The sequence below is a fragment of the Apis laboriosa genome, unplaced genomic scaffold (genome assembly GCF_014066325.1).
Source record: "Apis laboriosa isolate Shangri-la unplaced genomic scaffold, ASM1406632v1 scaffold58_cov148, whole genome shotgun sequence".
NCBI lineage: Eukaryota > Metazoa > Arthropoda > Insecta > Hymenoptera > Apidae > Apis > Apis laboriosa.
This window is the reverse complement of record NW_025223827.1, coordinates 1107851-1126876: the sequence shown is the minus strand read 5'-3', so window position 1 is coordinate 1126876 and position 19026 is coordinate 1107851. Positions and strand designations below refer to the sequence as shown.

General features: G+C 19.8%; 1 protein-coding gene across 10 annotated transcripts in view; it reads right to left on the bottom strand.

The window, feature by feature from the left end:
* LOC122717793 (RNA-binding protein 1-like) overlaps nucleotides 1–19026 on the bottom strand; it is an 88060-nt gene that overhangs the window by 62355 nt on the left and 6679 nt on the right. Inside the window, exon 6 of one of the 10 annotated variants that reach the window (XM_043942203.1) lies at nucleotides 6568–6677. The exons of the other annotated variants lie outside the window; for them this stretch is intronic. Within the exon in view, the coding sequence (XP_043798138.1) occupies nucleotides 6608–6677 (70 nt within the window). The 3' untranslated portion in view covers nucleotides 6568–6607. Of the gene's footprint in view, nucleotides 1–6567; nucleotides 6678–19026 lie in introns of those variants that run through there. 10 annotated transcript variants of the gene reach the window in all.

The window sequence follows — 19026 nt, the reverse complement described above, 5'->3', positions numbered from 1 at the left end:
TTCTTCAAAATATTATTCATGTATGCCTTTATCATTATTCGTCAATTTTTATTAAATTTTTTTATTATCTGATATATAAAAAAATAAAAAAATTTAATGACATTAAAGATTAAAAAAATCTTATAAAATAATTATACATATATAAATTTTTTTTCTTTATTCTCATCTGATATATTGATTTAATGTTTAATAAAAAACATTAGTAATATAATTGAAAATTTAGCAACGAAAGTCAGTAATACAATAAAGCAATATTTATTAAAAATAAAACTATTATTTTGTTTTTTTATACTATTGTATAGTTAATAATTTTTAATAAATGTATAAGTTGCTAATTAAAACTTTATGTTGAAAATAAATTTTTAAAAAATTTTAATTAATAATTAATTTAATTTAATTTATAATTTTCTTTTTAATTATATTTTAAAATGATAGCTCTCATAAAAAGAAAGAATTTTTTGCCTGAAAATTTTTTTACAGTTTACGATTTAACACGTAAAATCAAAAAATAGCCAAATTTTCAAGAACTGATTTCATTCTCTGTGATTTTGGGTAGCAAAAAAAAAATATAATACATATCTCCATAAACATTACATATTTTCAAAGTTTCATAATTATATATATTACATTTTTTAAATTTTCAAATTAATAATTCTTTCTTGTAAATCATGTCCATCATCTTTTTTGAAATGATTGAAAATTACTTCTTTTGTTTTCTGGAATCAACTAATTTAATCGGTGTGAATAGTATTTCTAATTTATGAATAGTATTCATAAATTGAATATAATAGCATACTTTAGCAAATATATCTTGTTTTTTATTAATTACATCAAGTTTTTTGAAATGTTCTGATATGATTTTTTTGATTTTAAAATTTCAAGTTTAAATATTTCTCGAATGAAATAAAGATTCTTGCATTCTCTGATTCTCTGAAATGTTCCTATAGGATCTTTCAAAATCATATCTCAATTCATTTTGCTTCTCTTAATGCATATTAATATTAATATTCTCTTAATATTATTATTTATGGCGAAAAATATTTCGATTAAAAATTGAATAATGTCAAAGATATTATTATTATTTTGATATTAATTCCTTTATGGATGAATGCATAAAATCATATGATATTCAATTTTGTTTTTTTTTTTGAAGAAATTATATTTTTTAATATCAATTGATGCAATTCAACATTTTTTATAAAAAAACATTATGCTTAAAAATGATTAATATAGCATATAAAGAATGTCTAATATGTGAACATCATTAATAAGTTATAATAAGTAATAACTGGAGATTTTTAAGGTAATTTCAAACATTTTCTTTGCAATAACTTTATATTACGACTCTATTAAAGATATTAACCATTTATAAAGCACAAATTCGTTTCAATATTGTATTTTTATAATATATATAAGTTTTCAATATGTATCAAAAAAAATGTTTAATGTAACAAATTTTTTTATTAACAAAAAATTATATCTAATTACATGTTTTACAATTTAGGAATAAAATAATTAAATTAATTAATTAATATTTATAATCAAATTTATTTATCATTCAAAATATTAAAAAAAAAAAGAATATAAAATGACAAAATTTTTCTAACGAATGAATGATAAATAATATATATATATATATATATATGTAAAATAATAAAATAAATTATATTATATTACAATTATATATATTATACAATACAATAATTAATACAATAATTATACAATACAATATATTATATTATAAATTAAAAAACAATTCATTAAATAAATAGATAAAGTTAATCTCTCAAAAATCAAATCTTAATTTTTGAAATGTGCTCTAAATCATTTTTAAATATCTTTCCTTTACAGTATTTTGGTATCTTTCCTTACCATTAAACTAACAAAAATTCTTGATAGATTTGCACGTACTAAACTTATTACAAATAAAAATTCACTGAAAAATAATCTCCATGAAGATGTACGATTCTCGGATGTACAATATATAATTTAATATAATAAAATATATATCGTTTCGTAAAATATATTATTCTACTAAAAAAAATTCTTTCAACTTTTAAACTTGGAACTGTTATAAAGATTTATAATGCTAGATTTATAATTTAAATAATATTTGGAATTAAATATTTTTTAAAATATTTGTTTAGCTACAATGGAACATGATCCTGAATGTAAATTAATCCTTGATGAGAATTATGTAAACATGCGTAAATCAGTATTATAAATTTTTAAGCAACATTAGTTTTAGTTCAAAAAACTTTTCTTAGTTATAACTTTAGGATGTCATCATTCAGAGAAATGATTCACAATATTATTAACTGTCATATGCCTCATAGATATTTCAAATTTATTATGAACTTTTTCTATGATAATTAGTATTTTATACTTTGATATAAATTTGAAGGATTTTAAATGATATGATTATATATTGTGAATCATTATAACAGAAAATAATACAAAAATAAGAGAAAATAATATAAGTATCGTGTCCATTAATATAATTAGCTTCTTTTCATTATTAAGATGAGAAGATATCCATTTTTTTTTTTACTTATTCAATTTCAATCAGAAATTTCAATTTATGCATACATCTATTAATATTTTTTTTTTTTTGTAATCTATCTATTCCTTTGCGATCACAAACATAAAAAACAAAAATACTATATTAATATTAAAATGTAACAAAGCGAAAGAAAAATTCAATTCAATTCTCTTATGAGATTATAGCTGATTACAGCTGATCAATTGATGATTGTAATTGATAGATATGTTGATCCGAAAATATATTGTCTTTATGAAGATTATTTTTCAAGTGAATTTTTATCTAGGATGTTCCATAAGTTTTTTTTTTTTTTTTTTTTGATACGAAATGAATACATGATATTTGTTATTTAAGGTTAATTTATCGCGTTATATGAACCGTTCTGCTGTATCACCTTTTTCCATTTCTCAGGAAGCCTATTATTCCCTTTTTCCAAAATTACTGAGATTTATTTGCAAAATATTCCTCGAGATGCGTTTTTATTTTGCTTATGAATTGAAGCCATTTATCATGGAAAGAATTTTTTAATAACAAATAATAGTTTTTTAAAACAAATAATAGTCGGATAGAGCAAGATCTGGGGAGTACAGAAGATGCGATAAAACGTTAATTGATCAAACTGTAACAGCTTTTTTCTTACAGTTCTTGCGATTTTGCATTGTCATGATGGTTTCGTCGGTTCGCCAATTTTGACCGTTTTTTTGCTATAGCGTTTATCAAATTGATTGCAATATTTTCCAAAATTGATTTTATCTTGAGAAAGGAGTTTATTGTAGACTATACCTTTCCAATCCCACTAAATGGATAAAAGAATTTTCTTCAGGCGTCCAAGTCCAAACTTCACGACAGTTGAAAGTCTATTGTCCTTAGATCAAGTGCGTTTTCGATGCATATTTTGATACAAAATCCAAGTCTAGTCTCCAGTGACAAGCCTCATTAAAAAAGGATCTCTTTCATGTCGCTGTAAAAGGGACGTAAAGACGTGATTCATAAAATCGGTCTCCGTCAATAACTGTAGAATCCAAACTTCACATCGATTGACATATTCTATCTTGACCAGGTGATTATCTACTATTTTCCTGGAAATATTAGTGGCATTCACTATCTCTTGCACACTATATCGCGGATTTTCAGCGAGCATGGCCTTGATAAAATCCGTATTCGCCGTTACTGAACTGCACTGCAACCTTCATCTTTCAGTCAAAATTGTCAGTTCTAAATCTCTTAAGCCAATTGTGAATGATCGTAATAGTTGTAGCACCACTTCCATAAACAATATAAATCTCGTCTGCATTTATAATATCATTTGCATTATTACCTTTTTTAAAGCAATAAAGCGTAACATGCCGCAAATGCTTTTTTTGGCTATTCATATTAAACAGTGTAAAAAAAAAGTTTTAAAAGAGACTGTGTCATCAACGAAACGTACTTTAAAAGAGCTCTGGGATGACTGAAACTGTCATAAACGGTTAAATAGATAAACCTGCATGTTCATATAAAAATAACCAGTTAAAGTCATTCTTAACCTAATGCGAAAGAAACTTATGAGACACACTAATATAATCAATTTAGTACGCAATCATCAATTTAGTATAAATCTGTCAAAAATTTTTAATTTAAGAAAAGATACCAAAATACTAATGTTAAGGAAGAAAAAGATTTTAAGAGGAAAGACTTCTAAAAATTTAAATTGAATTTTCAATAAATAATTGATTTTATTTATCTTATTATCTTATCAATTGTTTTTTAATTTATTATAGATTGTATTTTTTTCTTCTTTTATTCCAAATATAACTTATTATTATTATTATATATTATTTATTGTATATTTGTTAAAAAAATTTTACATTCATCTTTTTTTATATAATTTCATAATTTGATATTACATTTTGAATGAATAAATTCAATTTATTAGTCTTATATGAATAATTATAATTTATTAACAATTAATAATTTATTCATTATTCCTATATAAGATTCAATATAATTTTTTATTGATAAAAAATATTTCTTATATTTAACACATTTTCTTCATATATTATTCATATATTATTTGAATTTGTTCGTATTGAATCGTAGTCAAACTTTATGGCTCGATTAACTTATACGTTAATTAGCCGGTGTTTTTTGTCAATAACTCATAACAAAAATTTTTGCAAAGAAAAATGTTGCTTAAAATCATCTCAGAAATCTTCAGTGAATCAGTATTCCCACATTATTGGGACATCATATATATATATTTCAATTTGAGTTTTGTAAAATTTCTTATAAAACATGAAACACAAAGAAAGCATTAATAGCCAAATATTACTTTATGTGTTTTTCTTCTCTCAAATAAATTTTAAAAAATTCAAATTAAAAATATTTCCTAAATTAATCATTTTTAGACATACATAGATTAATATGGAAATACATGGATAGATTTTTATGAAAAATATCGAATTATATCAGTTGATATTAAAAATTAATAATGAATAATAATTATTAAAAAATATATAAAAATATATTTTTATTTAAAAAAAACAAAATTAATCAATTGGCAAAACAATAATTCTAGCATAGATTCTATCTCATATCTACGGAATTGGCCGACATTGAAGCAAAAATAGCAGCTTTAGAACAGATAGTACACCTATTTACAATACACAATCGGACATCAACAAATACGTAAAAATATTATTAAATCCTGGATCGCAACATGAATATATAACAAGCTCACTTCATAAATCTATCGGAAATTTCTTCGATCTACAAAGGAACCCAAAATTCAACTGAAAATAGCAAATGATAATTCCGAGAATCAGAATCGGACATAGCAAGTTCTCTCATTCATCTACTCAACAGAAGAATCAACAATATGCGAAAAATGTAACATATGAATTATCACCAACCACATCATTTTTAATTGCCCTAATTATAATAAAATTAAAAGGAAATTGGGCATCGATAATAGCCTCAATAAAGCTAATTCATCCACTGATCACCAAGACATCCTAGTGAGATTTTGCGAGAGCATCGAGATTTTCCAAATCGATGAAAAGAGTTTTTGTGCTTATTTTTTAGATCATTTATTAGATCATTTCTATTAGATTTCTTCTTGAGAATAATTTTAAAAAATAAAATCTATATAATTTAACTTGTTAATATCTATGTAATTTAACTTATTAACAATTTTCAAATTTTCGAAACAAAAAATATTAAATAAAAAATTCAAGAAATGTAGTATGTTTCATAAGTAATTAAAAATATTTCTTCATTAAAAAATAAATTATCATTATATTAGAGTTAAGGAACATCAATTCGAACATTTACTTTAATTTCTAAATAGTAAGTTTTATTAAAAATTATTTCGTTAATATTTAGTTAATTTAAATTTAGGACATACGAAAATCAATATTTATTCAGAATTTAATATTCTATTTAATCGATTTATAATATAAAAAAATAGATCATTCTATTTGAAAAAAAATTAAGATGATTTTGAAATCTCCTAAATGCGTTCCATAAAGAAAGCATATATGCTTTATATCTCTTATGAGATATGGTCCTTGAAAAATTAAATTCCATGTCTTACATTTCTATAATAAATATCTATATTAAATATATTTAGTAATTATTCGAAGTGATTAAGTTAAGATACCTGTATAAGAATAAATAAAATATATGATTAAATATAAAAATATTTTTAAATGATTTTATTTAATACGATATATAAATAAATAATATAAATAATTTTTATATAATAAAATTTAATACATAAATACAGGAATTTAATAAAAAAAATATCTGATAATGATATTACTAATAAATACATAACTTGCTATATAACTAATAAACAAATAGAAAATAATGCAAGTCGAAAGAATGAAAAACATATACTTCCAATTGACATGAAATTTAAAGGGAAAAAAAAAAAGACAAATTGCACCCTAAATTTAAAGTTTTAGTTTTTATTATTATTAGTTATTATTAGTTTTAGATATTATTCGACCAGAAGTCAATAATAGACTCATTCTGGAACGCACGTATTGATTTCCTAATTGCTCAATTGGAGATCCAAATTACCTATCCATCATCGGACCCCTCGAGTCTGTAGCTGGAAAACCTCACATAGTTGACTTGCTGTTGAAATCCTCTAGCATATAACATTGAATGGGCGAAATATTAATAAAAAAACTTTCAATACTATATATTGAATTTTATCTATACAGATATAATTAATACAATTAATATTGTTTTCATAGTTTTTATTTGTAATCATCGTCTGTATGAATGTATGAATAGCAATGATGTAATAGCAATAATAGCAATAAATAGCAATAATAGATTTAATATCTATAGGATATTGCACATAAAAAGTACACAACGTAATTATTCCAATATAGCTGAAAAATATTTAATCCAAATTAAAAGTAGTAAATTAAAAATAGTTTTCTTCTTTTATACGATATGTTTATAATTCTGAGTGCTTGTTGCATAGTAAATACGATATACTGAAATCTATTTTTAAATCATTTTTAAAAGTAAAGTGAATGAAAAAATATAATAACAATCAAAATATAATAATAGTTATTGTTGGTATGATGGATTTGGTAAAAATCTATCTTAACCAATTCAATAATGTTAGATATTGATAAGTTTTTAAAACAAAATATTTAGTTGAAAACAAAACATTGGAAGTAAAAAATATTTTTTGAGTAATCAAACTTACAATAACTGATTTTATTTGAAACAACTTAGAATCGATATTGTTATTGTATCGTTGATTATATTGTTGATTATTTTATATTTGACGACGCAACCAATTATTTGAATCGAGAAAAGTTGAACAAAAATTGAACTCGCAATGACGATCTATAATGTGAGGACGATATATTAATAACATTTATATATATATGATATCTTGAAAACTAATAAATATCCAAAATTAAAATTTTAGATTTTCTCAATTTCTTTTTTTCAATCCTTTCAAATTTCATCAATTGAAACTATGCTTTTCAGAAATACAAACATAGCTAACTATAAAAAATAACAAGCAGCCTAAAATTTTTGAAAGGAAAATTCATATCCAAAAATATTTTATAAATATATTAATATCTTATTTAATATCTTATAAAAAATTTAAAAGAAAAATGAAAGATATCAATTACTATAGTTTAAATTTAATTTGCTATTGAATTTATATATTTATTATATATGTATAACTTTATTTATATAAGAAATAATAAATATATAATAACTAATATATATGTAACATTTTTAGAAAATCAATTCTAGAAGTTAAAATAACCACAAAAATTAATATTAAGATATTAATTGAGATTTTATTAAATTGATTAATGCTTATTTATTAAGGTATTTTATAATAAACTAATTTTTATAAAATCTCATTATTATCAAAATAAAAACAAGAACATATAAATGTATCTATAATTTATTCGATTAATTAATTTCCCTTCATTAATTTCAATTTTGAAATATGTTATAAATAGTTTCATTTTGAGCAATTTTTCTTTATATGTAATATTTTCTTTATATGTAATATTTTATATGTAATATTTTCTTTATATGTAATCAACAATTGATTTTATTTAATTTTTGATTTATTGGTAAGATCTTTTATTTTATTATAATATTGAATTCTATCTATATTATATATATCCATGATAATGTATGTATCAATGTATGTATCAATATACGATCACACTTATCAATATGTATATATTGTATGTATATATTGATTATTGATACATAATGATTTATGATCAGATTTTTGCAAGCATAAAGTATACGTTTTTTTACCTTTTTGTTCTGATTATGAAAACATTAATGTTGTTTGTTAAAAATGTATTAAAAGAACATATTAGTGCAAATGAGAAAAATATTATTTTTAAATATTTATAAAGAAGAAATGATATAATGATAGTGATATAAATATAAATGCATTTTAATGCAATACGTGTTTTACGAATGTATATATTTTAATAAAAATATTATTTAATTTTGTGATATTGTTGATTAATTTATTACATATGAAAAGAATATTAAAAAAAATATAATTTCCAAAGAGAACAATAAAAAATATAAAAAATTTATGAAAAAGTACATGATTTCATGATAAGTATTATTAAACGAATAATTCACTAATTTTTTCATCGAACTACTGACAATAAAAAAAATTATAGAAATTGTAAATATTGATTTTATACTATATTTTATACTATATTTAATTTAAAAAAAATTAATTCCATAAATTATCAAAAAACATCAATTTTAAATTTATTTCGAACAATTAAACAATAAAGACGGAATTCTCATTTAGAGAAGTTATTTACAGCAATTAAAATTGAGAGAGATCTGTTAAATTGTTCTTTTTATCATTTAGATAAAATTTGGATTAATGCACAAAACAAAAAAACTCAATATGGAAGAATTTAATCGTAATATTAATATCTATTAATATAATATTAATTATATATAGATAGAATTCAATATGAATATTGAATATTTTTTGCGAATAATTTGAAAATTAAAGTCGATTGTCGCACATATTGGAACATTAGTTGTGAAAAACTAAAAGCTATTTTTTAACTGAAATTACTTATTTTTCATTTTTTTACTTTTTATGATTAGAATATATATTTGTAACCTTGTGATAATAAAATAATTAATGAAATTCACTTTTTAATTATATTTATAATTAAATTATTAAAAATAAAAGATGCTTTTGAAATTATTGAAATTATATAAAATTTAATAATATTATAAAATATAATTATTTAACAAATAACAGTAAACAAAATAATTAATAACTCTAAGTTTATTATGATTATATCTAATCAATAAAAATATTTATAATAAAATAATTTTCTCTGATTTTCCTAATGATTTATTTCGTTTAATTCTTTTGGACATTATTTTTTTATATATTATCTTTTGGACAATACTACAAATACTTGCGGATTTCATATTATTTTTATATATAATATTATTTTAAATATATTCGCACAAAAAAAATTAATTAAAAATTAAAATTAAAAATTTTTCTTTTATGATCGATAGACTTGTTTCGAATATCTTTGTTTTTAAATCAAATTATATTCAGAAATTTCTAAAAAAAATATACAATAAAAATACAATTAAAAAATATTATTTAAATATTTAAATTCTATTAAACTTTTTTAAAATTAAAAAAAATAGAAAATATTTAATAATGTATAATTCTAAAAATATAATAAAATATAAATAATAAAATGAAATTTGGTACAAGTTAAATATATATTTTGTATATTTAATTTTCATTATCATAAATTAGTTAAATTAAAAAAAATAAAATTGCTAAATTGTTAAATTAAAAATAATAAATTGTTTTCAATTATTTAGATTTATTTTGTTAAATCTGTAAACCTGTTTCAATAATTAATAAATATAAAAAAAATCACATCATATTATGATCCAAATATTCAATTAATTATATAATTTTTTTTAATTTTGAAGATATTTGAAAAAACAGAACTTATAATATTGCATTATACATAAATTATATTTAAATAAAAAATTTATTTAAATTGATATCTTTTATACAAAATATTTTAAAATTATTCAAAAAGTTCTAAAAAGAAAATGTGTAATCGACAAATTCACCACTTCTTATATTTTATAATTTTTAAATATTTTAAATTTTATGTTTGTTATATTATTTTGATTTGATAAGAAAAACTGTTCATTTATTATATTATTCATAATATCGCATAATACTTCGAAACGATGAAAAAAACATGGAAAAAAATCAACTTCTCAAATTTGCTTCAAAAAGTCTCAAAAAGTCAATAAAATTTAAAGAATATATTCATAATTATTCGAAATAAATATTGATATAAAAATAAATTGTTAAAGCTAATTCAGAACTTTTTGAAATTGCTTTGAAAATATTAAAAAAATATATGAATTACAAGATTATGCAAGTTTTCTAAAATTATCGAATTTTGCACCATTATTTGATTTTGATAAAAATTTAGTTAAAACAAGTTTCATAATGTTAAAGAATTTTCAAATGTACTTTTATACGCAACAATTATGAGAACATATTTGTTTTAATCTCTCAAAAAATAACTTTTTTAAAATGTCTCTCTTTTATTTTTAACATTTAGCAATATTTAAAAAATACCAATCATAAAAAGTCACAATAAATTTTGCATAAGAATATTTATTATATTAAAGACAGTATAAATATTTGTTGCCAATACTTGCCTATTTATAAGTTATAATAATTAATATATAACGAATAACTGTCTCTTATGATCACATATATTTGCGAATTTAAAACGATATACTTGCGGATTTCATATTATTAATTATTTAATTAATTAATTATAAAATTATAATTTTTATATTTTAAGTTAAATAAAATTATAACTTTTATATTATAAGTTAAATAATTAGAATATTAGAAAGAAATATAATAATCTTAATTAATTAATAAATTTTATTTTTAAAATTATTTAATTAATTATAAATAGATGTATAAAAATGGTTATCAAAATCAAAATCTATGAATGAAAAAAAAGCCTAAACTGTTTTTTTCATAATAAATAAATTTTTTCATATAAATAATTGTGCTATGATTTTTTCCACATTTTGACTGTTTCAAATTACTACTGCATTATTCTCTCCTATGTTTTTCGTTTATTTGATTCTTATATACATCATAAATTAAAATGATAATTATTCAACCAGTACAACTAAAATGAAAAATATAGATTCATTGATTAATTCTACATATTCTACATATTCTCACTTGGGGATTCAACTTTAATTGATATAAACAGCTAGTACTTCAAATATATTTTTTATAAAAAGTATTCACTTGGCGTCTATTATATAAATATACTATATGCATCAGAGTAAAAAACATTGAATATAAGAAAAAAATATCCATGAACTAATTCATTATGTTATTGACTTGTTCATGTATTTTTCATTAAAATAGCAAGATGAATGTAATCTAATAATTTATAAGTGATTATTATCATCTTTTAGTATTATAATTATTATAATAATATATTAATATTATTTTATATATTAAAAAATGTTTGTATGTATACTAAAAAAACATTAAAAAATTTTTTTTCTTCTAACGATATTCGATATATTTATAATGACATATTTATATTCCATCATAAATTGCATATTTAAAACATAAAAAATTGTGTATTCTGAATTTATAGATTTTAAATTGTAGTGTAATTTTTCATTAAGAGATCTTCTCAAACAAACAAAACTATAAAATAATTTTAAATTGTATATAATTTAATAAATAGTTTAATAAACTGCCAATATTTTTGCATATGATCTTTTGTTTTTGTTTTGACTTCTAAAAATATTACACAAGTTTTTAATATTTTATATAATAAAAAATTTGAAAAAAGAATAAGAGATAAATTATAATAATAATAAAAAGGTGTAATTAACATTGATTAATATTTAAATTTAGATTGTTTACCTCAATTATTATTATAAATAATATACATAATATACATAATATACATACATAAATTTTATTCATTTTATTCTACAAAAAAATTTTTTTAATTTTTTTCTATAAAAATATACATATTCTTTGATATTATATTATATTATATTATATTATATATTACATAATATATATATATATATATATTACATAATATATGTCATATGATATAGTTTCAGAATAATTTATTTAAAATTAAAATAATATGAATATAATTTTCATTGATCCGATCGCTATATAAAATCGCAATATATAAGACTAACTTTATAATTTTTCGTAAATAAATCTCAACCAACATTTTTACATAAATTTCATGTTTATTTAGATATTTAAAATCAACTCTTTATAATTTATAAAAATTAAAACTATCTTTAAATACATTAATAACCTGTATTCAGTTACTATTACAAAAATTTCATATTGATTTGAATCCTATAATGTAATTAATAATAATTAAATATAACTAAATATAAATAATTTTGTATTAAAATAATATTCTACAAATAAAAATGCAAAAACTTCTTAAACAGACAAGTCAGAAATGATTTGTTCTTAAAAGTTTTATGAAAATATATAGAGATAATTATTTATTTTTTAAGAATGGAGAAAAATAACATTTCTGATAATTATTAATAGCAATGAATATTGCAATATTATGGTTCAAAAAACATGAATTTCGATTATTTTTATTTACTTTAAAAACTGTGATGATCATCATATATTAATATTAATTAATATTAATATTAATTAATTCTATAAAATATTAAATATCTAATTATTAAATTAAATCCTCTTTTTCTTCAATTTCGTTAAAAATTTATATATATATATATATATTAAATATATATTCCATAAAATTAATAAAAATCAATATAAGAACAATTTATAAAACTTAAAATAAAATTAATATATGCAAGAATATATGCATATATTAGTATTCTAAAAAAGAGGGATAATTCTTGAGATAATTAATTTTTTGAAATAATTTTATTTTTCAGAGATGTTACGGCTTTGTTAATGAGTTATTCCACTAAAAATATTAGCCAATCATAGACTAATCGAGCCGTAATAATAATGTTATATACATACCAAATTCGAACAAACAGATTTACATGTGTCAATATATAAAGTTAAAAAAGATATGTGAATGAAATCTATAGAAAAACAGGTTAAAGGATTTGCAATATACTTAGAATCAATATTTACTGATAGAAATCAGTATTTATTATAATTTATAATTGTCCGTTTAAATGTCATTTTTTTTTCTCACTTGTCATAAAATTATCTTCACCAATTCCTAGAATTCCATGTGACCATTCTAGATAAAGTGTTTAACGCTTCATCTTGGACTCATACCGGTAACAAAAAATAAATTCACTTATTCTTATTTGTTTCTCATTCTCGTCTTCAATGCACTTAACAAATAAACGAAGAACAATTTTTAGAATATTTATTCTATATATTATTTTATTTCTATATTATTTTCCCGAATAAGATACCGTAACGTGTATCTGAACTTGCGAGTTTTAAAGACAATACTATATAAATACAAATTATATAATTCACAATTTTAAAATTATAACAAATGAAACCCAAAATTTAATAAAAAAAAAACTAACCAAATAAACTCTTATGATTTGATAAATTAGAAAAATCCTGAAAGAATTATTATCCAAAATAATTTTTACTTTATTAGATTCATCACAATCTTGTGATGAATCTTGTAAAATATTATTTTAGATTATCATATGAAAATATGCAAAATTCTTGTATATAAATCTGAGAAAAATTTATCACAACGTAGATCAATCTTTTTTCTCCTTCCTCATCAAAATTTTCAAAAAGATTATATATTATATATATAGAGACATCAATTTAACTTTCGAAAAAGGCATAATATAATTAAAAGATAATATAATTAACATAATATAATTAACAAAAATGATGAATTAAAACATTAACAATTCTAGAACAAAAACAACATTACATAGCAATTTTTTTAAATATCGAAAAGATGTTTGATCTGGCATTCTCTTCAATAAATTAACACAAGTCTTCTAGTTAATCTTTACAATATTATAATTTCATAATTAAACCATATGTTTTATATAACTATAAGAAATATTAATTCCGAATTTTATCAAAAACAGAAACTTTATATACAGGAATTTTATCAGAAACTATATTATCGCAAGATAATGTATTAGATAATTTCTATTTTCTATTCTCATAAATATATCAATTATAAGGAATAGTTCACTATATATTTTTGCGGATGACAACAATATTCTCAATAAATCACAATCTCAAAAAAACGATAGAAAATCTATAAGCACATATATATTAGGAATAGTTCACTATATATTTTTATGGATGACAACAATATTCTCAATAAATTACAATCTCAAAAAAACAATAGAAAATCTAGTAGTAGTAGTAGTCTCTTCAAGTACATATATATTAGTACTAGAAGATTGGATAAATAATAAAAAAATTAAAATTAATACATCAAAATGCAATCTTAAAATGCAATACTTAAAACATTTATACTTAGAAGGAGGTTTTCAATATAATATATGTAATATATTGTATACATATTATATATATATATTGTATGTATACTAAAAAATATCTATAAAAAAATCTAATCCACAAATAAAATGTATCAAATACTTACAAAAACCTACATTTAAACAGAATAAATTGAAAACAAAAAATTCAACACATAGAAATATTTCATTTATTGATTATCAAATAAATACTCCAAATTCGATATATAAAACAAATTCCTATATAAAATAATTATTCATAATATGGCATCTATATTTGACATCCAATTTACTATACACTATATATCATAAAAATCAAATATTAAGAAAATAGGACGCATATAATTAATTTATCTTAGATAACGTATTCTAATGTATTCTAATATATTCGAAATGATGATATGATGAAAGATTTAAAAGAAAGAACTCGTCACTCCAAAAACTACAATGAGAAATTACAATTAAGAAATCACATGAATCTAGTTTTATATCTTGAATAATCTTAAATCAATTCCTAAAAGATTAAAGAGAAATCACATTAGATCTTGAAATAGATATATATAAAATAATAAAAATTAATTAAATGCTAATTATGAAATTAACAAAAAAGCTACATGATGTACTAACAAAATTAATTATATATATCACGAAATAATTTCTACGAATTGAAAATGAATTAAACAAAGAAAATAAGTATGAGACAACAAAAAGATATCAAATATCAAATATCAAATATCAAAGGCATGTATCAAAATAATTAACGATTGATACCAAATTTCTTCAGCAAATTCATGCCGAAATTCATGAAAATCCTATTTCTAAAAATTGATGTTGATAACGATATATTTATATGTGAAAATGCAGTCACTTAAATGAACAATACTATATTTATTTATTATCTTGTTTTTTGACAAATTGCAAATATAAAAGAATATATAAAAAAAAATATTGAGAAAAAATATGTTGAATATTACAAATTCTTTATTGAAAAAAATTATATCGAATAATATTATAACATAATTATATAATTATTAATTATTTATGAAATTAATTATTATACAATAATATATAATAATATATAATTAATAGCTATTTTCAGACAAATTTATTCAATATCAATAATGATAATATAAAACAATAATTATAAAATTTATTATAAAATTTATCTAAGAAATAAATGATAAATAATACATATTTCGAATAAAAATATAAATAAGAAAATAGGACGCTTATATTAAATAAAAAAATAATTCAGCGAATAAGTAATAAAGATAAAATTAAATAGATAAAACTAAATAAAATCACTCATCCAAAAATTCAATTTAAGTTTTAAAATGTGTCAGCTTTTTTTAGATATCTTTTCTGAACACTAACAATATTCTAATATTTTTCTTTAGCATTAAACTAATTGATAAATTTGCACATAACATCAAACTGATTATAGATAAAATATCATAATTTTTAAAAAATAATACATGTAAAGACAATATATTATAAGAACAACGTATGTAGTATGTATTTATTATTCAGTTCTGTACATCACCAACATTTGACCATCAGTTCATCAACAATTGATCATTTATAATCTTTGAAGACAATTAAATCTAATTTTTTTTAATCTTCCACATTGTTATACTTTAAACAGTGTTTAAATCTTTGTGTTCGAATATTAATGAATGTATGGATGACTAAAATCTATGACCGAAATTGAATAAGAAAAAATTAAAAAATATTTTATTTTGATAATGAACAATATATTATATTAATGAGTGTGATATACATAATTATACGAAACTGTTATCGCTCGTAATAACTCATAATGTGTGATCATATCCGATAATTAGAGCATGATGAAATTTTTATAAATTCTAAATGCATACCAAAGCTGATTAATATCCATGGAAATGGGTATTTCTCTATAGTGAATTTGGGATATTCATGAGACAATTATACCGCGAATCAGTTTCCATATTTCTAAAATAAAAAATCTAAAATAAGTTTCTCAAAAACTTAAGTTGAGTTAATTGAGACTTAAGTTAAGAGTGACGCATAAAATATTAAGGATCTATGTTTAACATAAATCTCATTAAAAATAAATAATGATGCCGTAACTGGAGAATATCATTTCTGGATACAGGGTCATTACATTTCATACATAAAAAAAAAAGTAAAAAAAATATTGAATAATATTTAATAAAATCTTAAAAAAATATTTAATTTTAAATGTAAATACTATCATTAAAAATATCATTATTCTTTTGCAACATTTTTCCTTCGTTTTATGCTTAAGAAAATGCTCAATAATAAAAAAAGATTTCCGTACAAAGAAATCTTCCTCAAATAGATAGATAAGTCATGAACATAAGTCTAAAATTATATTAAAAAAAAGTTTTAATTTCGATTATAATATCATATTATTAAATAATTTTACTATTTATTTTATTGCTTAGTATTTTCTGTCAATCAACATTTACAAGAGATTTAATATAATTCAACTAATAAATTTTTAGCTTTTTATCGTTTGTATGTTTCAATCACAAATCTTTCAATTTCCATATTGGATATATGTATGTTGATTTATTCATTGGTTACCAAATTGAAAAAAGATTTACAATACAGTGTTATCGAAATATGCAAATGATTAAAAAAAATTATTTATAATTTATCAATTGAATTATATTAAATTACATTTATATTAAATTCCATTAATGTAATATATTTCATAATAGATGATAAAAATATTTTTTAAAAATAATAATCAATTTTACTTATATTCTAAATTTTTACTTAATTATAAGTCAACATCTAAATAAATTTATTTTATAACTAAAAACTGAATTATATTATTATATTATTTATTTTATAAGATTGACTTCATTACCTAAAAAACAAAAATTAAATAAAAATTAAATATATTTAATTCATATTCCACTTTTATATTCAATTTATATTCATTTTTTCATATTGAATTATTAATCAATTATTCGTTAGAGATATAAAAAAATAATTTAGCATAATTAAAATACATACTAAATAAAGTTTATCTTATTAATTAAAAATTATAAATAATAATTATAAATTAAATAAATTAATTAGAATTTTTTATTTCATAAGGAAAAATTAAATTAAAAAATATTTTATGAAATAAAAAATTAAGATCATTTTAATATTTTTTTAATAAAATTGTTTAAAGTTAAAGTTCAAAGTAAATAATCATGCAATTTATGACTTGTCTATTCGAGAAGCATTTCCTCGAAAAGCGTTTCCTCCCTATTATTGTTAGATATGAATCCTTATTAAGTCTAAAATAAAGGATTAAAGATGAAAATAATGCGAAGACATTATGAAAACATTTAAAAAATATTTAGAATTAAATATTTTTTTTAAAATATTTCAGTTTGACTGAAATGCAATATGATCCTGAACTCAGGAATATAGGATAGCTCTTAAAGCAGTTTCAATGGCAATTAAAATCATCTTATTTTTTATTCCTATTCTCTGAAATTTATAGTAAATTCGCGCAAATTAGAGTTGGAATATTATATATTTTTGTATATTCGTTCTAAACCTAGTTCGAAATTCTCCTTAGGCTTGGAAGTTATTTTCAGGAAATTGATTTGCAGTGTCTTTATGTCTGCTACAATATATTTCATATACCTCTCAAATATTATGGAGGAATTTTTGTGAATATTAATCTTTTGCACTTTGTTAAAATTTCATTTTGTTTTAATATAATTGGACAGACATGATTATATATGTATATTGTCATTATATACAATGATTTGTATTATTATAATAGATAGTAATCTCATCATGTATATTGCACTTAATACAATTTAGTATTCATCATTAAGATGGAAAAACATATTTCATCTTTTCATTCACTAAATTCGACTATCACTCATTCGACTACAGACTTCAATCCATTCATGCATACATTAATATTTCATTACCTACTCAGTTTCGCAGTTACAAACACAAATATTTAAACACAAATATTTAATATTAAAGCATAATAATGCAAAGAAAATTAAAAAAAAAATATAATAAATTCAATTATCTTAATAAATCAGCTAATCAATGTTAGTGATCGGGAAAAGTAGAAATTGAATAGTAAATACATTGATTCGATGATACATTATTTTCATGTATGTAATTTTTCAACATTTTATCTATAATTAGTTTAGTGTTACGCATAAATTTGTCGAAAATTAGTTTAATATTTAAGGAAAGATAATCAGAATATTATCAGTATTTTTTTTAGAAAGAATTTAGAAAGTATTTTTTTTTAGAAAGAATATCTAAGAAGAGATGACACAATAACACATTTCAAAGCTCCAGTTGAATTTTCAGTGAGTAACTAACTTTATCTACTTAATTAATTTTATTTAGAGTTTTTTTTT